At 36.5% G+C, this 25,100-nt stretch overlaps 2 protein-coding genes across 6 annotated transcripts in view; both read left to right on the top strand.

Moving 5' to 3' along the window:
- The window catches only part of mboat2a (membrane bound O-acyltransferase domain containing 2a), a 71,808-nt gene extending 69,380 nt beyond the window's left edge, over positions 1 to 2,428 (top strand). Inside the window, exon 13 of the mRNA XM_056245633.1 lies at positions 1,187 to 2,428. Within this exon, the coding sequence (XP_056101608.1) occupies positions 1,187 to 1,355 (169 nt within the window). The 3' untranslated portion in view covers positions 1,356 to 2,428. The remainder of the gene's footprint in view (positions 1 to 1,186) is intronic.
- Positions 2,429 to 5,586: 3,158 nt separating this feature from the next.
- The window catches only part of kidins220a (kinase D-interacting substrate 220a), a 51,796-nt gene continuing 32,282 nt past the window's right edge, over positions 5,587 to 25,100 (top strand). For 4 of the 5 annotated variants that reach the window (XM_056245634.1, XM_056245636.1, XM_056245637.1 and 1 more), the window contains exons 1-20: positions 6,961 to 7,066; positions 9,183 to 9,333; positions 9,986 to 10,084; positions 11,250 to 11,348; positions 12,526 to 12,624; positions 12,800 to 12,898; positions 13,868 to 13,966; positions 14,204 to 14,401; positions 14,497 to 14,595; positions 14,808 to 14,906; positions 15,027 to 15,125; positions 16,290 to 16,467; positions 16,544 to 16,708; positions 16,800 to 16,979; positions 18,282 to 18,447; positions 18,723 to 18,874; positions 19,611 to 19,897; positions 20,283 to 20,423; positions 21,722 to 21,959; positions 22,335 to 22,423. In XM_056245634.1, the coding sequence (XP_056101609.1) occupies positions 9,202 to 9,333; positions 9,986 to 10,084; positions 11,250 to 11,348; positions 12,526 to 12,624; positions 12,800 to 12,898; positions 13,868 to 13,966; positions 14,204 to 14,401; positions 14,497 to 14,595; positions 14,808 to 14,906; positions 15,027 to 15,125; positions 16,290 to 16,467; positions 16,544 to 16,708; positions 16,800 to 16,979; positions 18,282 to 18,447; positions 18,723 to 18,874; positions 19,611 to 19,897; positions 20,283 to 20,423; positions 21,722 to 21,959; positions 22,335 to 22,423 (2,718 nt within the window). In that variant the 5' untranslated portion in view covers positions 6,961 to 7,066; positions 9,183 to 9,201. Of the gene's footprint in view, positions 5,680 to 6,960; positions 7,067 to 9,182; positions 9,334 to 9,985; positions 10,085 to 11,249; positions 11,349 to 12,525; positions 12,625 to 12,799; positions 12,899 to 13,867; positions 13,967 to 14,203; positions 14,402 to 14,496; positions 14,596 to 14,807; positions 14,907 to 15,026; positions 15,126 to 16,289; positions 16,468 to 16,543; positions 16,709 to 16,799; positions 16,980 to 18,281; positions 18,448 to 18,722; positions 18,875 to 19,610; positions 19,898 to 20,282; positions 20,424 to 21,721; positions 21,960 to 22,334; positions 22,424 to 25,100 lie in introns of those variants that run through there. The other variant, XM_056245635.1, reaches the window with a different exon arrangement.

Consider the following 25,100-nt stretch of genomic DNA (forward strand, 5'->3'; position numbering starts at 1 on the left):
ATTTGTGTACTCGCAAAAGTTTTTGAATTTATAAAACAAATGTTATATAAAGCACACATATTATTATATTAAAATATATTATATTATCCCTAATGATTGCACAACTTTTTCCATAAATGTCTCCTCCCCAAAATAACCACGTAGCTTATAGTTTACAACATCGGTTCCCAACAGGGGGGTCGCGGCCCACAAGGGGGCCTCGGCGAGCTCTGTGGGGGGTCGCGTCATATTTTGAAAAGTTTTGAGCAATGAGCATTAAATAAAAGTCCTTAACTTTTTTTCTGTTCAAAATTTACTAAATTTATATAATGAGCGAGTTCATCATGATTCCATTTTCCAATCCATGTTTTTGTCTTATCCTGAACCACTATGGTACACCTATAATAAGTGTTTACATTGGGACTATTTTACACTGGTTCGGATCGCTGCCGCTGCGGAGTAGCCCAGTACCTGCGTGACTCGTCATAGACGTACACAGAGAGAAGTAGTTCCGGCTACAATGCTCTTCCGAAAGACGCATTATTCTGTTAATAAACGCAAGTTTATCATCGCTCGCTATAGCGCCAAAAGCGTAAAAAATAAAGCCTCAACATTGATAAAGCCTCACAAATAACATGCAAGTATTGAGGCCCCAGACAGCAGTCATTTAGTAATAGCCTATATTCTTTCTTTTCTTTACCTGCTACACACCAGTGTGAATATTTTTTGTTTTTGCATTTCAAATAGGGCCAATTTATAGGCTTCTCCTAGGCTTACAAAGGGCCTACTGATGTTTTTGTTATCATTTTCAATATTATAGGCTATAATTTGTGCATAAACATATCTGGTTATAGGTACCATTTGTTTGAAAACAACATATTTTGTCGTCCTTACTGCAAACTTACAAGAGTGATAATATCATTAAATGTGAAGGGGGGCCCTAAAATATTTTCTTGGGAAAAAGGGCATCTTAGACCAAAAAAGGTTGGGAACCACTGGTTGACAACACATATTTTAATTAAAATAAAGTATATATTATATAATATTTTCAGATTTTTTTTATTCTTATTCAAATCTATGAGTGGTAAATGTCTTACACTTGGTTAATTTAAATATTTATGTAAAACTATCAAAAGTATAATCAATAAATGACAAAATCACATAACAAAAATTCCTAATGTGCTGTCTGTCATTTCCCCCTTTTCAGCTCATGGTACTGCTGCATTCACCTGATCTGCGTGTTGCTGGCGCTGGTTTTACCTGTGAAGTCCAGACGCAGGAAACAACAGGAAGAGCCGATCAGCATTCAGGCCAGTGAACAGAACTGTCTCTCCTCTCCTGACAACAACTGCAACCAGAAGCAGAAAGCCACATGAGGGCAGGACGGGCTGCGTTGTGAGGAACTCTGATATCAACACTGAGAGACACAGAGCGGCCATTTCCTCCCTCAGATCCAAACGACACTGACAGTGACATTAACAAGGCATAAACTCCAGCAACAATACAGAGAAAAGAGACGGTTTCCCCATAGTTGCCCTGTTGGAGTTGGTCTCGTTTTGGTTTTAAATAGGAAATCTTCATAGGATTGTATGAAAATGGGGTGATTGATTATAGAATATGGTATATAATTGACTTAAGTGTCAGTTAATCTGAAGTTGCCTTAAACCCTTCGTATATTTAGCTCCAGAAGCCTCGTATGGGGATCGTGTTACATAGGAACGGACCAGTCATTGTTGGCTTATAGCTTCACTACATTAGTGCAGGAAGTCTAGCACTGGAATCAGCTTCCACGGTACCTAGAGGGTTTCTGCCATTGTCAGTTAAACGAAGTAACCTCTGTGCTGTTTTAGTTCTTCTCAAAGGAAATGTGTGCGGTAAAGGAAAAAAAAGTCCAGTCGTGTGTTGCCAAACTTGCAGGCCTTAAGTTCCTATATCTTGCCATTGTTTCATCTTTATTCTTTGTTCTTTCTCTGGTTTTCTAGTCGGTTCATATCTGCTGCTTTCTTTGGGAACAAGGGTCAAACTTAAGGGAGCGTCTTCATTTTTGTCAGTGATTTTTGTTTATTTGATTTTATTTTTTATTAAGGGCTTTTGGTTGCATTTAAGGGTTGTATCAATGCTGTTTTTTAATGGGTGGTAGGTTTCCTCAGGGCACACAGGTCTCGTTTTAAACCATGACAAATGACCAGATGTTCCTCTACCATCTATGTTTCTACTGCAACATTCAATATCTCAGCATGTTTGTGTTTTTTATGTTACAGACATATATGGTATAGTGCAATAACCTGTATCTTTACAATGGGTGCATGTTAAAGGGTTAGTTCACCCAAAAATGAAAATCATCAACTCAAATTGTTCCAAACCTGGATGAATTTTTTTCTTCTGCTGAACACAAAAGAAGAATTTTTGAAGAATATGGCTAACCAATCAGTTGATGGATCCCATTGATTTCCATAGTATGGAGAGAAAAAAAACTGGAAGTCAATGGGGTCCATCAACCGTTTGGTTACCCATATTTTTCAAAATATAATTTTTGGGTGAACTTTCCCTTTGAGCTAAAGGATCACATTATTTTTGCAAACAGTGCTAATGTTCTTGTCACATCAACAACAGTCAGAACTTTCTAGTGGTTCAGTATTAAAGTACAGTACCAGCCAAAAGTCTGTTTTGCATCCCAAGATGCACATCATTTTGATTTCATTAACATTTAGATTTTTTTCATAATTCCCATACTTCCATTTATTTCATAGTTTTGATGACTATTATTCTAAAGTGAGGAAAATAGTAATAATAAAGTACGAGGCCGTGTGTCCAGACTTTTGACTGGTGGTGTACTATACATGCAGTACTCGTATACATGCAGTTTCAACTATTCAAAATCAATTTTTTTTTCTCGATGAATCCATCTGTACTCTTGGGCCCTAAAGAAACCTGTACATTTTGTGATATCATATAAGGATATTTCTTGAACTTTGACCCCCTAAAAGGTCTCGGAGAACTTCGCTCATTGGATCCAAGTGTCTGGAAAATCAGACTTTTTCATATTTCACCCAGAATCTACTTTTGGATAATTATGTTGTTGTGTTTATTTTATACCAAAGCTTTTAGCCCTTGGTCAGAGCGACTCTACATGTTAGTTTTTTATTTGGTAATGAAGGGCTGAAGGGACTAAAGCGTTTACCAAAGTGAGTGTCACTGTATTCATGTTAACTAAGTCAGTTCAGTAAGAAACAGTTATTTTTGGGCGTGAAGTCGACCAGCCTCCATTTGGAGAAAAAGCTCTGAACCAGCCCCCTGTGGTTTCGTAAGCACACTTCTCTAAAGTCTTATTGTATTTAGACTCCAGACATGTAAAACCGTGATGCATTACAGCCCTGTACCAACAGTTTTAGCAACTGCAAATCGGAAGATTAATAAATCTGCAACTCTGCTGGAATGGCTGCTGGTAACAGTTCAATTCAATTCACATTTATTTGTATAGCGCTTTTCACAATACATATCATTTTAAAGCAGAAAAATGCATGACAGGTATATACTGTATAAGTCTTTTTGCCCTTTTTGTCTCTTTTTCTTAAAGAATTTTCTTATTTGTTTTAACTGCCCTAAGGCAACATGTCCCTCAGTAACCAGCGTACTAACTAGCACCTCAATGCAAAACTTGCTTCAAATGTCCAAAGTGCCAAATCACATGAGGTGCACAAAAAAATCACTTTATTTGTACGGGTTTACAACAGGGTGAGAGGTTTGTACAAAAAAAAGAAAAAAAAAGTGATTTATTTGGTCTTAAACTGACATTATTTTTACCTACTGAGATTTTGGGAGGATTTATTTTTCACTCTCTCCCTATTTGCACTTTTGGTAGGAAAAAGTCGGGGTTGCGCTAAAGTAGAAAAACTGCCGAAGCAATGCAAGAAACCTCAGTGCTACTCAACAGTCAGAGTATGTGCTCAATAGAAGTTAAACGGATGAATTTGAATCTGCCCAAAATGTTACATTCATTGTAGCAACAAAGGAAAATCAGGATGGTGTTCCAGTGTTATAGGCTTATTTTGTAAACATGCTCCATACATACCATGATGTTAAATGTGTGTTCATTGCTGTTTATGTATAAATATTGTTTCTTTGTTCAGATATTGTTCATCTAATGTTCATCTAAATACAGATAATCAACATCTTGATTTTGTTAAGGCCCTAGTAATAGTGAAGCCACTGTCAAATTTTGGTTCAGTCATTTTCATACCGTTTGTAACTACTGATTTTGCAAAGAATGACCCAAAGCTGTGTGAAACTGTAAACTACTGTAATGCTTTTTAAACCAGTGCATTTGTTGTCCACCAGTCACCTCAGTTCTGTTGTTTGTCATTGTCTTGTTAGTCTCTAGTGGTCATTCAAAAATTTGTGATTGTGGCCCTTAGTGAACATGCAAACCGAAGCTGAAGTTTTCCAGATATTGCAGAATTAACTTTTCCCTTGTAATTCCTACTGACTGGTTGTGATGTTGCATAACCTGACAGTGTACAGGAAAACTAAGGATGTTAATGGAATGTTATGAGTTTGTGGAGAGATAAAGGAAAAGTAATACCTAATATGTAATTTACCAATATACACTGTAAAACAAGTTTTAGAGAATTGTCCAGAGGGGAAAAAGTCTCCATTTATTTCTGTAATAATCATGAATTGAGATGTGATACCCAGTATTTGATTTGTTTGATGAAATGAGTGCTCTAAGTTGTACCAAGCAAAACGATTTTTCCTTTAAATAAAGGACTTGACATTAAAAATTAATTCCAGTACCATGATGACAGACACAAAACAAATAAAACATATTTTCCTTCTCGGTATTCATCTCAGTGTTTTTGGTTTTCTTATAGGTAATTGGTTTACCACAGTGATATGACATTGAATGCATATTTTAAAAAGAATCATACCATGGATGGATAGATATATAGATGGATGGATTGATGGAAGGAAGATAGATGGATGGATGGGTTTTTTACCGATCTATCTGTCTGTCTGTCTATCTGTCTGTCTATCTATCTAATCTATCTAATCTATCTAATCTATCCTATCTATCCTATCTATCTATCTATCTATCTATCTATCTATCTATCTATCTATCTATCTATCTATCTATCTATCTATCTATCTATCTATCTATCTATCTATCTATCTATCTAATCTATCTATCTATCTATCTATCTATCTATCTATCTATCTATCTATCTATCTATCTATCTATCTATCTATCTATCTATCTATCTATCTATCTATCTATCTATCTATCTATCTATCTATCTATCTATCTATCTATCTATCTATCTATCTATCTATCTATCTATCTATCTATCTATCTATCTATCTATCTATCTATCTATCTATCTATCTATCTATCTATCTATCTATCTATCTATCTATCTATCTATCTATCTATCTATCTATCTATCTATCTATCTATCTATCTATCTATCTATCTATCTATCTATCTATCATCTGTCTGTCTGTCTGTCTGTCTGACAAATGTGGGCGTCACTTGTGTCCTGCAGTCAGTGGGCGTATTTTGTGCACAGTGGGTGGACATGTCTAGTTAATTTTAATATCATCTTCATCCCCACAAAATGGCTGTGGTGTAACGCAAGATTATGGAAACCCACAGAGTTATGTGAATTATATCGAATAACTTGGACCTTCTTGCAGGGACATGTAAGTTAATTTACCATTTGGACTTCTGAACAAACGGATTTTTTTTTTTTTTTAAACGTGAGCTCTTATCAACTATTTTGTCATTTTCACGCGAGTCAAAGAAAGTTTATATTCTTTTTAAATGCTACGTAGTAGCTTTGTAACATTGTTACAAGAGAGAACAGTGGATGTACACAGTTCAGCTTCAGCTGTCAGGACACGTGCTCTTCACTCCAGTGTTGGTTGCAGTGTATATAATGTTTGTTTGTAAGCACTTGTGCATGAATAGTCGTCATTTTAATTTCCAATGCAGCTGTCAGTTTCAGAAAAGTATGGTATGATAGTGATATTCATTACACCTTAAGACAGTGGGCAAACGTTTGAGCTGCTTCAAAAGTTGTTTTTCACGGTGCTTGTGTAAACTTGTTTACCACTGTGCCGTTGTGCCACACTATGGAAACGGATCCAGTGATTCCCAAACCAGGAGTGAGTAACTAAACCCCCAAGGAATTCCAGGGGTGTTTTTTTTCTTTGTTAAACCATGAATATGTGTATATGTATGTATATAAAACAAACATAATTCTATTATTTTGCTTTCTTTCCTTAAAATCAATTGGGGAAAAATAAGTTATCTATTTAAATGTTGAATTCTAATGAATATTTAGTTATTGTGCCAAAATCAGTTTTGAATATGTTATTAGGTATTTAAACAACAAAAATAGTCATTCATATTGCAAAGTAAACTATAAAAAAAGTCACTTTACTTATATTATAGGCCAGTCTAAAAATGCTACTGTACACTTAATTTCATATCTCTGTCTCTCTCTAATGGGTTGACGACTTTATGGCTAGAGATCATGTCTATTATAAGAACTCAGTTTATATATTTAGAGATTGCCATAGTGCTGTTTGCTCCCCACTGATGTGAAATCCATATGTCCTCCCAGTCCATTGACCTTTAACAAACATTTATACAGAACTATTTTGATTTATTTATTATTTATTTTCTAAAGTACACTGAAATTTAAGTTACACTGAAATTGAAAAATTACTCTTTCTTTCATAAATCCTGTATGCTAACACCCACCCTTGAGCAAAGGCGTGTCTCATTAATATTAAATGCATGTGAGCTGGACCCTTAGGAGGCTTACTTATAACATCAGACTTCATTAATATTCATGAGTTGAGCTTGACTAGTAGGATTCACTGCACGTGTGTGCATTGGGCGTCTCTCTGAAGAGAGGTGGGGCATCACACTTCCTCATGCATTATTCATGAGTGCCTGGAGTGACAGGCAGAGCCCTGGTCGGCTTGTTAGTACACAGTCTGAGTGACAGCGTGAGTGGAGTATCAACAGCACAAGGAGAGACAGGCTTTTAAACTTATCTCACAGGGACTTAGGCTCAAGGTGAGTTTGCATATTTTCAGCCTTCTGAGTGTGAAGAATAAAGTTGAATGAAAGCATAGTATTTGGGTTATCTGTTAGGAATGGGTTATCTTCACTCGTCTTTGTGTGCTGTGTATTGGGGCTGGGGAGAGGGGTGAACATTGCCCTGTCAATATTTGGCTGAGGGGCTCTCCGTGATTGGCTCTCCTCATTGTGTGATGTCTCAGGAGGACAGCTGGGATGCTTTCAAGGGTGTGTCAGCAGTTCAGAGATGAACAAAGGCTGATGGAAAAGGATTCTTTGCATTACCGTATCTGTCAGCTTTTGATATTTAAGTTTGTCGATAGGACTTGTATCTTCTGTAACTAAGTGGATTTTGGGCACTGAGGCCCCACTGGGTGTTTTTAACCTATTATACTTGGCATGTTGTCAGCTGGAAGTGGCTTATGGTGTTTCATCTTTGAAGGGTTGTCCCGGGGCTGCTGAGTTGGCCAAATGACCCTGGAAAAAAGTACAAGCTTTTGGCCTTATTTTTGTTTGAACGCTTTATTATAGTGATTTATGCTCATGTTATAGTAAAACTTAACATTTAGATCTGTCTAAATTACTGCCTCTAAAAGTGTTTGGACACAAACGTTTAAAATAAATGAATGTCTTTGCTATATATAGCAACATCAAACATTCTTGTTTGGTTTTAAATAAAAAAAATAAGATTTGAATTTTGAAATGAAGACAATGAAGTGTATGGATGCTGTGTTTTGTTGTGTGTGTGAAGCTGATGTCATACATTGTCTAAAGTTTTTTTTTTTTTTTTTTTTTACACCAGTTGAATGTAAATAATTGCAAAATGCATACAGTTTTAAGTGTGACTTAGATGTCCAAAAAGAGTAAGAAAGTGTAAGATGCTCTCCTACCATGGCATCTTCTTGACCATAAATATCACTAAATCTCAATGCATTTATTGAATGGTTATGCTTTTATAATTGTTCTGGTTACTTTAAAATTGTTTCTTTTTATTTGCATATCAATATTAAATAATGAAATAACCAATAATACGTTTTGAGGTTAAATTGAAATTAAATAGATTTTTTGTTTGATTATTAATTGATTTTTTTTTATTGTCGATTTGTTAATGAAGGATTTTGTGTATCCTTCATTTCGATTTTTATGATAAAATGTTTTGATTTTAAAGTGAAATGTTAAAAGTTAGATTATTGGGGTAAGACGACTCCCTGAAAATTGGTTTGTGCAGGTGTTTTTATTTTATGTAATAATCATTGTAAACCGTGAATTATTAAATTCAATGAATTATATGCTAATTTAAAAAAAAAACAAATAATAATTTAATTATTATATAGTGTAATTCAGATGCATCTCTTTGACTCAATTTCAGTTATTCAAGTAAATTGTCAAAATGCATAAATATGAGAATAAATATTGGAAAACATAGAATATTTGATTTATTACTTTACATTAATGGCATCGTCTCCCAACTTACCCTACTTTTAAAATCCACTGTTTAAACTAGCTCGCATAATTTCATATGTGACTTTTCCCCCCTCCTTCCACACAGTGAAGATTGATGAGTGATATAGAGCACAAATTCGTCCATAGAAGTGTGCTTGTTGTGTTTTAATGAATGGACTTGGAATACAGTGTGCATTTCTGAGGCCAAAGTAAAGCCTTGTTAATTTTCTCAAACTTTGTTTTTTTTCCCTTCTAAGGACCATTAAGAGGCTTGAACTACTTCCTTCATTCTTCAGAATAACAACTTAGTATAAGCTTTGGGAAAAGGTTTTGTGTGTGTGTAGCCAGTAGTGCGCTGGAAATAAGCCCATAGTATAGTAGTCCCTGTTTATTGCTCAGGCAGCATTAGAGGCTTTTTAACTTCGCATCATTCAGGCTTTATCCTAAACGATATTGATAAGATAGTCGCCTACTGTCTGTTCGGTTAACATGCGGTTCATCATTAACTCGAATGGTTTGTGCAATCCAGCAAGACTGGGCTTGTTACTGTGTTTCTTGTTGTTCCACTTCTGCTCTGCTTCAGGAGGAGAAGCCTGTCTTTTATAATGGCTGAACAGAGGAGAGTTTCCTTTAATGATGTATCTCTCCTGCTCTTTTCCACGTTCTCCAGTGGAGTTCCCAGTCCAGCCATGGATGTGAGCAACTCTCTGAAGATGAGTTCCCTGACCATTCAGAGTCTGTTCAGCTACGTGGAGGAGGAGAACCTTTCGGCCATCAAAGCTCATCTGGACAAGTACAGAGAGGTGGACACCAGAAGTGAAGTGAGTGTGCAGGAACCCTATATATATATATATATATACATGAACACATATTTGTTTAAATTTGTTTTCGCCATAGTGCTGAGCTCAGGCACATCAGACAGTTTAAATCTTTGGAGTCATTACTTTATTACTGTACCACTCACTTATTTGCTCATTCACCATATATAATGTTGTAAATGGCCCATATGTAAGAAAATGATTTTGAGGAAAAAATTTAACTGATTTTATATTTTCTGCTTATATTTGCTGTTGATTTGAAGCGCTAAAAATTAAGTTATGAAAAATAATAATTGTATTTTACAGCATAACTTACAGACCACATAAGGACACTTTTTTTGTTGTTGTTTAGACCACAATCAATAGACTTGAATAAAATGTGAAACTGAAAACTTGGGAAAACTGTCACACCAGTATCATGCTATGTGTAATGTTTAAATGTTATGGTTAAACTGTGGAAATCGTGTATTTACTGTAAACATGTTTCTTGTTCATTTCTGCACACTGAGGAATGAATTGAAACTATTGTCCTTGATCACTGACACCATGCCAAACATGTGGTACATAAACATTAGGATGAACCTTACTCTGAATATTTCTTTAAAATTTGCATGCCCATTACTGATATATACAAAGTCATTGTCTTCTGCTGTAGAACGGCCAGACTGCTCTCATGGTGGCGTCAGAGCAGGGCAGTCTAGAGATCGTGCAGGAGCTCATCCGGAGGGGAGCAAACGTAAATTTGGATGATATCGTGAGTAGTTCTTCACATTTGAACACAAAACACACACAGCAGAGAGATGCAACATGAGATATCATATAGGCAAAACATAAACTTGCACTTGTTTTTGGAACAGAATGATTTCATCAAGCAAAGATTGTCAGTCACACCTGACTGCACTCTTTTGCAAGAGTCAATGTGTCAGTAGTTATCCATACAAAGTTGCGAATTTAACTTCTGCACAAAAGTGGAATATCGCATAAAACATTTGCAAACAAACCAGCGTTTCCATCCCATGTGCTCAAGAAAACTTAATAGGCACTTCCTGGGAAATTGGCACAAAATATCTGTTATAAAAAGGGAAGTTGCTGCAATCGGGGAAGACACTGTGGCTCTTTTATCTGACATCACAAATGACTTGTGCATCCGAGCAATCAGACGAAAACCAATAAACGCTGTCATGTTATCTTGCCTGATGTTTGTGAAGGCAATCATGTGAGACAGTTGTGAGAGGTCATTATAACAAATCATTTTGATGACAGACTTCGGGTCAGGCATTTCAGAATAACCAAAACAACATTTGAGATGCTGTGCATTGGTCTGCTAGTTAGTACAGTTATCCAATCACATCCACTGTTGAGATGGTCACGTGAGTTAAAAAAAAATAATAATAATTTATTCGGTAAATGTTTCCAGGTTATCGCATGTCCTCTTATTGTATAAAAAAATTATCCGACTCAATTGAGTGCATAAATAATTTTTTTATGCCCAATTTTAGAATTCATGCACATCTTAGCATTTCCATCCAGCGTTTTATTTAAAAAAAATACGATATCCCAAAATTCACACAAACGTATGTGGATGGAAACATGGCTAATGTCTGATTGTCTACAGTTCTTTAACCAGATGTATGATTTCATAGGTGTGGGTGGGCCGTAGAATCTAAATAATTGGTACCCTGCACTGTCATTTTGTAAATGACTAGATGACGACGTTTACAGGCACAAACACTTTGAGCTTCTCACACCAGCATATACACAGTGTAGTATATAACCTTTCTGGGGACAGTCGAAGAATCTTTACTATGACCACCTGGTATGACCAGCTGGTATGATCTGAAACTCTACGGACATCTTCTAAACTCAGGATCTTTAGATGTCCATGTAATTAAATAAGCAGTTTTTTCCACTTGTCTTAGGATTGCTGGACTGCACTGATTTCAGCTGCTAAAGAGGGACACACTGGAGTGGTGAAGGAACTCCTGGAGAACAATGCCAATGTGGAGCATCGAGACATGGTAAGACACAGAATAAAGACACGGGATGCCTTAAAGAAGGTAATTATACTTAAATCAGCAGTTGTTCTTATCATTGCGAACGATGTCTTTATTCAACCTATTTTTTTAGCTTAGTTTTGCTGTATATTTTTGTCAAAATTAAGGTTGTCAATCAATTTTAAATAAATTAATAGTATTATTTTCGGTAGCACTTTACAATAAAATTTCCTTTGTAACCGTTAGTGAACTGAACTGCACTAGGTAACATGAACTACAATAACAACTAACTTGGTTAGTGTTCATTTTTACATTTACTTATACATTATAAATTCAAAAGTTCTATTTGTTAACATTAGGTAATGCACTGAACTAGCATGACTAAACGATGAGCAATTGTATTTTTATAAACTAACATTAATAAAGCTTAATAAATGCTGTAATAATATATTGCTCATAATTAGTTTAACTAATGCATTAACTAATGTTAACAAATAAGACCTTACTGTAAAGGGTTGCCTTCTATTTCAAATTAATTAATCAGTGAATGATTTATATAAAATGCCAATTTAATTATACAAATTATAAATATACAAATAAAATATATATGATTTTTTTTCTTATTTGTGAATTGATTACATCTGAATCAGATTAGTTAAATTAATTAATTAAATTATTAAATCTTGTTTATTAAAATGTTTTTTGATTAAACACATTTTATTAATCAAATTAAAAAAATGTGTGGATTATATATTATTTATTAATTGGTACATTTTCATCTCTCAATCTTTTTAATAATTATTCAAACTTAATTAACGTTAAATTCAAAGCCGTAATCTTAAAACTGTGTATCCTCCACTGTCCTATCTGGATTAATTTAATTCCTACCTTACTGAAAGATGTGATACTCTGTATTTAAGATTAGCAGTTATGTGTGTAGTTCCTTTATATAGATTTGTGGGTATCATAGGCACATTTAAGCATTGGAAATGGAATGTTTGAATGTGTCTGATGCCTATAAATGCTGTCTGGGAAAGCAGCTAAAGCTTATAATAACAAATAAGGAAGATAAGAGACAGCCGGTAGTTTGAGTCACTCCCTGACTCAGGGAAAATGTGTTTGTCCACATAGCCCTGTGACTATGAGATTATTATTTAGGACGATCATGTGGGAATATAATGACCTTGGTATGTTTGTGTAGGGGGGCTGGAGTGCGCTCATGTGGGCCGCTTATAAGGGACGTGTGGAGGTGGCACATCTACTGCTGGAGAAGGGAGCAAATCCAAACATCACCGGACAGGTCCGAACAGCCTTTTCCAGTTCTGTAACAACTCTTTCAAACATTTATTGTACATTTAGAAATGCTCAGAGAGGATGTCTGAGGTGTGGGTGAAAATGTGGCCCTATATGAGACTTCATCTCTAGGTTTGAGTGTTTTTCTGCGGTGTGTAATTGATTTTTGTCTGTCCCAGTAGTACAGTGTTTACCCCATCATATGGGCGGCAGGAAGAGGCCATGCGGAGATTGTTCAGCTGCTGCTTCAGCATGGAGCCAAAGTCAACTGCTCTGACAAGGTGCTTTATCACTCCCATCTCTTGAAACGCTGACTTGAGCTTTCACGAGATTCATAAACACTGATAGTGAACAAAAAAGCCAAGTCAACTGTTTCCACATGAACCAATAAATGATATACACTACCGTTCAAAAGTTTGAGATAAGTAGATTTCTTTTTTTTTAACGAAAGAAATAAAGAACTCTTGGTTTCCACAAGAAGCAGCACAACTGTTTTCAATATTGATATTAATAACAAGAAATGTTTCTTGAGCATCAAATCATCATATTAGAATGATTTCTGAAGGATCATGTGACACTGAAGACTGGAGTAATGATGCTGAAAATTCAGCTTTGCCATCACGGGAATAAATTACATTTTAAAATATATTAAGAAAGAAAACGCTTATTTTAATTGTAATAATGTTTCACAAATTACTGTTTTTACTTTTTTTTTTTTTTTTTATCAAATAAATGCATCATTGGTGAGCATAAGAGACTTCTTTCAAAAACATCAAAAAAATCTACCAAATCCAAAATTTTGTGTAAATACTTTGCAAAATTGTGCCATGATTCTCACACTGTTTTGCACTTGTTAAATATTTAATAGAAAAATAATAAGTAGATAGTGGTAGAATTGAATTGCAAATTTTACTAAAATTACTGTATCTCATGGTCAAAAATGTTTTTTTTAATGACAGAAGCAACATTGATAAAGTAAAATGCACCACTTTTTAATAACTGCATTTATGAGTTATTCTAATTTCACTAACCAGATATTATGCCAAGTAATGTATTTAATTTGCTTATCTGTAAATCAAGGATTTGAATTCTGTGAATGAATAATCACCACATTAATAATTCATAGAATTCAAGTTATGTATGGCTTTGAAAATGGCTAATGCAGAGTTTGGGAAAAATCTTTAAATCATTAAGCTTGTTAATCAGATCTGTTAAGTCATTTAATTGTGGTTTTTCGTTGTCGTTGTCAGTACGGCACCACACCCCTGATCTGGGCCGCCAGAAAAGGCCATTATGACTGCGTGATGCACCTGCTGGAGAACGGCGCCAATGTGGACCAGGAAGGAGCGGTATGTACTTTGTTACTATACAACCACCTTGAATTTCACTTCAAAACGCAGACACAGAGCCAGAGGAGTAACATGCGTGGCTCAATTAATCTAGGAAACTTCATGCAGTGAGACGCCAGTGCACATTGTGCTTGTTAGATTGATTTTTGACATTTTTTAGGTGCACCAAATATGCTGATGTAATAGTCACTGAAATATGTATCATGTTAATATCCCAACTCAATCTCTCTCCTGTAGAACTCGATGACTGCACTGATAGTGGCTGTGCATGGTGGTTTCACTGAGGTGGTGAAGGAGCTGCTTAAGAGAAACCCCAACATGAATATGACTGATAAAGATGGCAACACGGCACTGATGATCTCTGCTATAGAGGGATACACTGAGATTGTCCAGGATCTATTGGACGCGGGCACATATGTCAACATCCCTGACCGGGTAGAGCTTCTCGTATAGCTTCTCATTTAACCTTGAGTGTTAGTATTTCAGGCATCTTGAAATTCCCATTCGTCTTGTGCTTGTTTATGTCTCAGAGTGGTGATACTGTGCTTATCGGAGCCGTCAGAGGAGGTCATGTGGAGATCGTCCGAGCTTTGCTTAATAAATATGCTGATATTGATGTCAAAGGCCAGGTAACTGCATCTCTCTCACACCACCTCTTCAATATTTCAATCGTCTGCATCCATCAGCACACAGTCCTAAACTCTAATCTATACAGAACAGCCTCTTTGTTTTAATGCCCTTTTCACCTCATATTAGAAACGTATTATTAATCTCACGTGATTAAGGAAATAGCTATCACGATGACCCAGGTCATATGATTCTTTTTGGCTCTTTATTATAGGATGGTAAGACTGCCCTGTACTGGGCTGTCGAGAAAGGTAACGCAACCATGGTACGAGACATTCTGCAATGCAACCCTGATACTGAGGCCTACACTAAGGTAAAGACCATGCTTCTTATTGGATTGTGTATTGTAATCCTATATGGAAAATTATGAATATGGTGCTAACAATTGTTTACTGTAAAGAGAGACACAATTCTATTTACATTAATGTGTCAGGATGCAGAGACTCCCCTCATAAAAGCCACCAAGATGAGAAACATGGAAATTGTGGAGCTTCTTTTGGACAAAGGTGCCAAAGTGTCAGCGGTGGACAAGGTAAGTGTGTGTGTGTACATGCACTCACTTGCCACTTTATTAGGTTATCAACTGCTCGTTAACACTAATATCTAATGCAGCAACTCAATGCATTTAGACATGTAGACGTGGTCAAGACGATCTGCTAAATTTCAAACTGAGTGTCAGAATGGGGAAGAAATGTGATTTAAGTGACTCAGACCAGCAAAGTCTAAACGTGGAATCCGTCCACATCCGCCATATTCATCAACAACCATGCCAGTGGTTTCAGAAACTGCACAACTATCTCTAGGGTTTACAGAGAATGGTCCGAAAAAGACAGAGAATGATCTCGATTTCTGCTGCGCCATTCAAATGGTAGAGTCAGAATTTTGTTTAAACAACATGAAATCATGCACCTATCCTGCATTGTATCAACGGTTCAGGCAGCTGGTGGTGTAATGGTGTGCAGGATATTATCTTTGGTATACACTTTAGGACCCTTAGTACCAACTGAGCATCGTTTAAACGCCACATCCTACATGAGTATTGTTGCTGTCCATCCCTTTATGGCCACAGTTTACACATCTTCTGATGGCTACTTCCTGCAGGATAGCTCAAATCATTTCAAACTGGTTTCTTGATCATGACAATGAGTTCACTATACTCAAATGGTCTCCACAGTCACCAGATCTCAGTCCAATAGAGCACCAAAATCTCTCAGGAATGTTTCCAGCACCTTGTTGAATCTATGCCACCAAGAATTAAGGCAGTTCTGAAGGCAAAAGGAGTTCCAATCTGGTGTACATAATAAAGTGGCCTGTGAGTGTATATATACATACATGTGTGTGTGTGTGTAATTTATTCCTGTGATGCCAACAGCCATTATTCAGTGTCACATGATCCTTCAGAAATCATTCTAATATGCTGGGGTTTTTTGTACTCAATAAACATATCTTTCTTCTTCTTCATGTTAAAAACCAGTTGTGCAGTTGTAGTTTTTTTATGATTATTTTTTTAATAGAAAGTAAAAAAAAACTGCATTAATTAGAAATAAAAATATTTTGTAACATTATGAATGTGACTTTTGATCAGAGTAATCAATCTTTGCTGAATAAAAGTATTAATTTCCTTTAAAAATAAATACATAATACTGTGAATTTCTGCATTTGAATATTCTCTAAATCTTAAATGTTATCTTCTCAGAAAGGTGACACAGCCCTGCATATTGCCATTCGTGGAAGAAGCCGTAAACTCGCCGAGCTGCTCTTGAGGAACCCCAAAGATGGTCGTCTGCTCTACCGGCCCAACAAAGAGGGAGAGACACCTTACAACATAGACTGCACGCACCAGAAGAGCATCCTCACCCAGATATTTGGAGCCAGTGAGTACTCCTCAAACAAAACTGGTTTGCACACTAACATGTCTGTCTACAACAGCTCTGATGTATTCCTCCCCAGAGCACCTGTCTCCTTCTGAGTGTGACGGGGACATGCTGGGCTATGACCTGTACAGCAGCGCTCTGGCGGACATCCTGAGTGAGCCCACCATGCAGCCGCCCATCTGCGTGGGGCTTTACGCTCAGTGGGGCAGTGGCAAGTCCTTCCTGCTTAAGAAACTGGAGGGTATGAGCCAGAAATGTCTATTCAAGATCTGGAAGGCCTTGTTGTATTTGTACCATCTGATTGAGATCTGAGTATGTTGTCACTGTATCAGATGAGATGAAGACGTTTGCCGGGCAGCAGGTGGAGCCGTTGTTCCAGTTCTCGTGGTTGGTGGTGGTTTTGACTCTGCTGCTTTGTGGATCTGTGGCTCTGGTCCTCGGCTTCGCTGTTGACACAAAGCTGGCCATCGCTGTGGCCCTCAGCCTGCTCACTCTACTGTACATCTTCTTTGGTGAGAAATCATCGAATTTACTGTCTTGCCTCTCATTACAGGCTGAGTGTAATAAAAGGAGAATAATTCCTATGGGACCATAGTGCAACATATAACAGAGAAGGACAGTTTGCCTTTTCAGGCCCATCACATCCCGGTGATGGCCCGACACATCTGTGTCGTGTAAATAAACGCCCAAAATGCAAAGTTTTCCGTTTTTAGTTGATAACGGTGTCGTGTAAACGGCCCCTTAGACTTTATAGTAAACAAATTCAAAGTACTAAGCCAGAATAAAACAATAAATAAACTACACATAAAAAGTCAATAAATACAGTAGATAGAACAACAAATCACAAACACAGTAAGAAATACATGCAATAAATGTATTAACAATAATAAATTATTGTTATGGTAATAATAACTTATTAATATTATTATATCTATAATAATATAATCATTAATATGAATATTGATTAATCATTGATTATATTTTAATAATAATAATAAATATTATTATTAGATATAATCTTGCTAATATTAAATTATTATTGTTATTACTATTTTTTTTATTGTTATTAAAAAATTAACAATTATTTAAAAAAATGAAAGTGGATAAATTGATGTCTATAAAGTTATTGTAGTGCAGCAAAGATTGTGCTGAGGTAGAGAAATAGGAAAGTATAGTCAAGGATTTGAGCAGAAAGATCATTTGATTTAGTTATTGAGTGTCTGACTACATGGTTGTACTTGACAAATTTGGTTTTGTTTGACCTGAATACTTAAGTTTTTTTGTCAACTCTACTTTTATGGTTGAAATTGGACTAATATATCAACCCCTGGGGTTCATAGAGCCAACCATTCCCTAATTCTTAAAATAGCACTTACTGTATATTTATTTTTGGTGATTTTGTAAGTATTTTGTAATGTATATTTATTTTATACCCTTGCTTATGATTATTCATCTCATTACTATTGTAATGCAAATATATTTACCGTACATGTACAATGGACACAAAGAAGTTTATATATTCAGCTTACAACTCAAATGGTAGAGGCTTTTGTTGAATTTTATTTATTACATTTTGACCCATTTACTCCTTAATATGAGGGTTCGTCCTTGGTTACCAAGAGGCACTAAACTGTACATATAAATGTGTCCACTAGAATGCAGCAGTGTACTTCTGAATCTCATGTGGATTGTGAGTGGAATTGCCTGTTCTGCATTTTATCCTGTTTTACATTCTCACAAACTTCTGGTTCAGTTCATATCAAAAAGTGACTGCATCATCTCGGTCTCCTGTGCTTTTTGTATGGTGTGTGCAGTGTTGGTGTACTTTGGTGGGAGAAAAGGCGGGGAAAGTTGGAGTTGGGCCTGGGTCCTCAGCACCAGACTGGCCCGCCACATCGGCTACTTGGAGCTGCTTCTCAAACTCATGTTCGTCAATTCCCCCGAGCTTCCGGAACAGACCACCAAAGCCCTGCCTGTCAGGTAGAGCTCTCAGAATAGTGTAGCCATGACCAAACACATCCATCCACTTCAACAGCACCCAACTACCTTAAGGGGTGTTTTTTTTTTTTGGTTTGGTTTGTTAGGTTTGCTGTGTTTAAAGATGTAATTTACTTTGCCGAATGATTTTTGGGCAGGATAAAGAAATGTTGTGAATATTCTCTTGATGACATTATATTACCTGCACATTCTGTTGAAACACGCACATGTTTGATGCTCATTTTCAGTCAGTCTTTTTTTGTTCTCCATCTGTCCAGGTTTCTGTTCACAGACTATAACCGTCTGTCGAGTGTGGGAGGGGAGACGTCCATGGCTGAAATGATAGCCACGCTGTCCGATGCCTGTGAGAGAGAGTTTGGCTTCTTGGCCAGCAGACTTTTTAGGGTCTTCAAACATGACGAAACTCAAGGTGTGTCTGTAGAATATGTAGGATGAATCTTGATAGTAGAGAAGGAAAAAAAAAAGCAAAGCATTGTGTTTTTTTTATTATTTTTATTATTATTATTTGTTTAATGAATTCCTTTTTAACTTATTTTATACAAAACACACACGGCTCTCTGTAACTGTGAAATTTACCATAGTAAAGGGTCTTATTTATCTTAAATCAGTGTTGTTTTAGTATTATTTATATACTGTTATAGTATTTTTTTTAAATATTTTTAATAGTTAAAATTTGAGTAATTTTGTTATGTGCTTTTGTCATTTTTATATTTTTATATTTCTATGTAGCTTTAATTTTTTTAATTTCAGATTTGGTTTAAGTACTTAAAGTTTAAAACCCTAAAATTGTTGCATTGGGAACTAACTGAAATTAAAAAAAAAGTCAAAGTTTAAATGTTTCATCTAATATTTATATTTTATTTTATTTCTGCTTTATTTCAAATAAGGACAATTATTTTTCATACTTTTAGTTTAGTAACAATAACAATACAGTCTTAACATAATTGTGGTAAAATATTTTATTTATTTCATAATTATTTGTATTTTTTTTTTTTTTTTTACTTGTACCCAGAGTGAAATCTCATTGATCCAAAGTCATGCTCTTCATACTGTAGCTCTACATATTAAACATCAAGAATGGTTTGGCTTCAAACATGGCTAATCTAATCATATTTTATACTGTTTTGTCAATATTTTTTTCACAGGAAAGAAGTGGAAGAAGACCTGTTGCGTCCCCTCCTTTGTGCTTTTTGTGTTGACGTCGGGCTGTCTGATCACAGGCATGACCCTACTGGCCATCTTTAAGGTGGATGGAGAGAACCTCACGGTGAACGCGGTTCTGATCGCCATGGCCAGTGTGGTGGGTCTGGCCGTGCTTCTGAACTGTCGGACCTGGTGGCAGGTGGCGGACTCTGTGCTGCACTCTCAGAGGAGGAGGCTACTCAACGCTGCCAACAGCATGCACAAACTCAAGAGTGAGGGATTCATGAAGGTGAGCCAATGATACTAATATAATATGTAATGTGCTTGTGTATAGTCATCACTATTACATTTGTTTTAATTTAGCTGATATTTTCTTATCCAAAGTGACTTACACTGTGGCCTAACTAGGCATGACTTGAAGAGACAACCTTGACTTGCATAGCTGTCCACAGTAAAATCTCATAATTGAAAAGTATTTTTTATTTAAAAAATTTATTTTGCAGCATTTGTGGATAGAAAATGTATTTGTCATATTTTAACATATTTTGTAACCTTACGAACCCAGTTCGTAAACCACTTAGTCACACCACCGTGGTTCAAAAATTCAGATTTAAGACATCCATTTTACTGCTTGTTGTTCTGTGCAGCTGATTTGTTTCCTTTCTTTCTCTCAGGTTTTGAAGTGTGAAGTGGAACTCATGGCTAAAATGGCTAAAACCATTGACGGCTTCACTCAGAATCAGACCCGACTGGCTGTCATCATCGATGGCCTGGATTCCTGTGAGCAGGACAAAGTACTACAGATGCTTGATACGGTGCGTTTATGTTTACGCTATCATGCACAATCCTACATTTAAGCCTAGTGTAAAACCTCATTGAACATCTCGCATATAACCGAATAACAGTATACAAATCTTATTTGCTGTCAGGATTGCATTTGCCTGTGTATTCAACTAATGCCAAAAAGCTGTTGATGGCACAAGCCATTTATCTCCACTGTAAATATAAAAGACTCATTTAGTCTGAGCACATTCACTTCTAGCTCTTGACTAAATGGACAAACAAGGTGCCTCATGTCCTCTCTGTGGGAAGAACAAGCTCATTCACCTCTCAAACATCTCATAGATGTGCAGCAGTGCTTAGAGTTCAGGCTTGTTTAGCTCCAGAAGTTCAGATTCCTCTCTCCCAGCTGGACTAATGGAATTTCCTTCAGCTAAATGTCATTATTTGGGTATAATCCTCTTGTGTTGGCAGCCTGTTCACGTCTAATGAAATCTGCCATTTACCAGAGAGCCTGCAAACTAAGAGCCTCAAAGATTCCTTTGTGGTGCAATTAGCCACATCTCTTTTAAATTCTGATTTTTTTTGTCTCTGATTTGAACAAGAATGACCAAATTGGATTTTTCCTTCAAGCTTAATATTGTTCCAACTGGTAAGGTTGATGTTCCATAGGAAAAATTACAGATATGAATGCAGATGCCATATTTTGTGCCACAAATAAGTTGGCGTGGAGAACCGCGATGTCAGCAGAAATTTTGCAGCAATCGCTAAATGATGCGTGCCGTTCTTTTACTTTTACAGTCCACAAATCAGTATCCTGTGACACTTATACACGTTACAGTGTTCTTCATTAGTCTGGAAAGTCCCAACACATTCAAATTAGTACATGTCTGGGTGTGTGTAAACGTATACAAGGTGGCTTGTGTATGAGCACACACATGATCCACAGCATATATTTGGAACTATAGGTCTGTGTAACATAACTAGTCTAATAGAATTACAACTGAATAACTTCTTTCATTCTGAAGTGGTCTGACAGTGGAAGAGGGAAAAAATATGATACTTGTTTTGTATTGCACATATACAGTATATTCAGGAGTCAGTCTGTGTGTTTGATCACTGTTTTGGTTTTAGCCTAATCTTACTATGAATACATTTTCTCCTGAGGAAGAGCACCCATAGAGCATTAGAATAACAAAAAAAACCCTTCAAAACAAACATACCATAAATACCATATGATACCTAATGCACTGTTTAGCATGCGTTGAACCGTTGGACCAGATTTTTCACTGCTAATAAAGAGGAAACTTTCTCTCGACTCTTCTGTTTGCAGGTTCGAGTGCTCTTTTCTAAAGGCCCCTTCATCTCCATCTTTGCCAGCGACCCTCATATCATCATCAAGGCCATAAACCAGAACCTCAACAGTGTGCTACGTGACTCCAACATCAACGGCCACGACTACATGCGAAACATCATCCACCTGCCTGTGTTCCTCAACAGTCGTGGCCTCAGCACCGCCAAGAGACTCTGCATTTCCACACCAGCCAATGCAGATCAACTGAACCCTGATGGTCGGTATAGAGACGTTTCCAAAGGCTGAATTTTTATTTTATTTATCATTTCATACATTTTGCCATGCAAAAATGCATTTTAAGAGATAGCCCCCAAAAGGCACAAATTCTGTCATCATTTACTCTTCCTCATTTTGTTCCAAACCTTTATGAGTTCCTTTCTTTCTTTTGTGGAACAAAGAAGATATTCTGAAAAATCTTTTTTAAATAGTGTTCTTTTTATGTATAGCAAGATGTTTGTGGTGCATTGATCTGATTTCGATTGCTGTGGCAGATATTTGTTGATTTTGTGGTGTACTGCGTTTAATATTGACTAACAGCCCAGCATTTCTGCTCCAATACTTCCTCTGAACGTCTGACTCTCTCCATCTGTAGTGTGGCAAGAGGACATGGACAGGAAGTTGTCTCAGAACAGTCTCGGCGAGCAGGGCAGGCAGGGCAGTAAAACAGCGCTGAACCGCCGGGTAAGACTTAACCGCCAACACTCCCACCACTTCCCATCAACATGATTTGAGATGGGCGGCTCAACGAAGGCCATATGGCTCCCATTACCTCATTAATAACTCATTAATAACTCGTTTATAAAGGCTTTAACACTGCTTCTCTCTCTAACAGGCTCTTTCATTCGCGTATGATTTGTTTATTCACTGTTCACTGTTATCATGGACGGTTAGGACCATGTCTTGTGTTTGTTATTGTGTGTGTGGTTTTATTGGATGGGGGGTATTGTCAGAGACCATGGATGTCGCCGAGGAGCGTCTGTAATTGATTTAATGTCTGTTTACTCTTCCCGCTGAGATGCCATTGCCTAATGACGGGGTGCAGCAGCAGTGGGTCTTGGTGACAAAGCACTGGCACGGTGGCACGGAGGCAGGAGGCTAAGTGGCTCCTCTGCTCACCCTGCGAGGGCTGTTTGTTTGCTTGGCTGATTTATCTGCCTCCTTTATTTGGCCCCTCTTTATTTCAGGGGCACGCTCCTCTTGTTTTGCCTCTGCTGTTTCTTGGCTGAGCATCCAGCTCGCTATACCCCTGATCTACACGTTTTGTTGTGGAAAGTTGTTTCATGAGCAGCTTGCGGAAGACTCAGTCATTAAAGAAGAAAAAAAGTAGGTTGGCTCTGTTAGTGTTGTGTCCATTTCTTGGTTAATGTGTCAGGTTCTGCAGGGGTCGTTCTTGATACACAATTGGGATCTCTGATAAGTTTGGTACACCTATACTTGTGAGTAATTTCATCATGCATATTTTTACATAAGGCTCCCCTCCATCATCCTGGATCAAGAAGGGGCCACCTTATTTACGGCCATGTGTTCCAAGTAGCAGTCAAGTCACAAGTTTAGCATTATAAACTTCAAAGTGGGCTTAAAGCGCTGACCCACCAGAGCTCGTGATCGGCTCTACATTGTGCTCGTACCGGACCAGCTAACGCTTTGAGACGAGCAGACATCTCAGTCAGTCAAACCGCTGGATGACAGCACGGACAAGAAGGCAAACGGTCATGCACATCGGTTTACCTAGACTTAACAATGAATCCGCACAAAAACACAGCTCCTGATACAGTCCATGGCAACTGCCATTTCACTGGATCAGGATGTCTTTAGATGTTTTTTGGTACTTTTGTCAGGTTTTGTTGAGTGTTGACTATCCTACAGTCTACTTAAGTATTTGACATAAGCCAAAAGAAAGCTGAAAATAAATGTGTGACCATTTATATAACAAGCTTTATACAATTATGAATGTTACAAATTTTGTAACACATTATTATTATTATTATTATTAATAATAATAATAATATTTCATATATTGCGTATGTTATTCACACACACACACACACACACACACACACACACACACACACACACACACACACACACACACACACGTACACAATAGATGCACTATATTAATACAAATGATATAAATGAATGAATACAAATGATAATAATAATTCATAAGTGATACATTTTTATTGTTGTAGTCAAATTATCATCACTTCATAGTATACATATTATTATTTTTATTATATTTACTATATATTATAGTTTAGTTATATTAGTTTAATCAAAATATGGGTAACACTTATAATAAGGTCTCATTTGTTAACATTAACTAAGATTATTAAATGCTGTAGAAGTATTGTTCATTCTTAGTCCATGTTAAAGGAATAGTTCACTTAAAAATGAAAATTCTGTCATCATTTACTCACCCTCAAGTTGTTTCAAACCTGTTTGAATTTTTTTCTCCTGCTGAACACAAAGGAGGATATTTTGAAGAATATCGGTAACCGAACAGTTGATGGACCCCGTTGACTTCCATAGTAGACCCACTATGGAAGTCAACGGGGACCATCAACGGTTCGGTTACCAACATTCTTCAAAACATCTTCCTTTGTGTTCAGCAGGAGAAAAAAATTCAAACAGGTTTGAAACAACTTGAGGGTGAGTAAATTGACGGATTTTTTTTAAGTGAACTATTCCTTTAACTAATGTTAATTTCAACATTTACCAATACATTCAAAAGTTTGCATTAGTTAATGCTCTGTGAACTATCATGAACAAATAATGAACTGTTGTATTTTTATTAAATTTTTACTAGTGTTAACAAAGATTAATAAATACTGTAACAAATGTATTGCTCATTGTTAGCTAATACATTAACTAATGAGACCGTACCAATTTATATAACATTGTTTTATTATTATTTTTATTATTATTATTCATAATTCATATTTTTTTGTAGTCAAATTATCATGTATTACTTCAAACATCCACCCTGGGGCCAGTTGTAATTGCAAAAAAAATATAATTGCAGATGCCAGTTTTTAACACTTGCAGGAAGAAAAGTATGTGAAACGTCTATGGTTCCGATAATCTCTGCAATTTATCCATTTATTTAAAGTGTCAAAATACTTTCTGGAGCCACTGTTGGGCATTTATGATTTAAGCTACATACTTATTGAAATGTTGCATCTTAAGACTGTCTATGTGTATGTGTGTGTCTGTCTGTTAGTGAAAGAGAGGGACCGATCTGTAAAGAAATTGAACAGATCTTATGGAAACACTGTCATTGTTGTAAAACAGGTTGTAAATGTATTTGAAGTTCAGAGGAACATGACCGTGGACTAAAGCTACACATCAACACAAC

This window comes from Rhinichthys klamathensis, unplaced genomic scaffold (assembly GCF_029890125.1).
Source record: "Rhinichthys klamathensis goyatoka isolate OS25496 unplaced genomic scaffold, OSU_Roscu_1.1 h1tg000032l_1, whole genome shotgun sequence".
Lineage (NCBI taxonomy): Eukaryota > Metazoa > Chordata > Actinopteri > Cypriniformes > Leuciscidae > Rhinichthys > Rhinichthys klamathensis.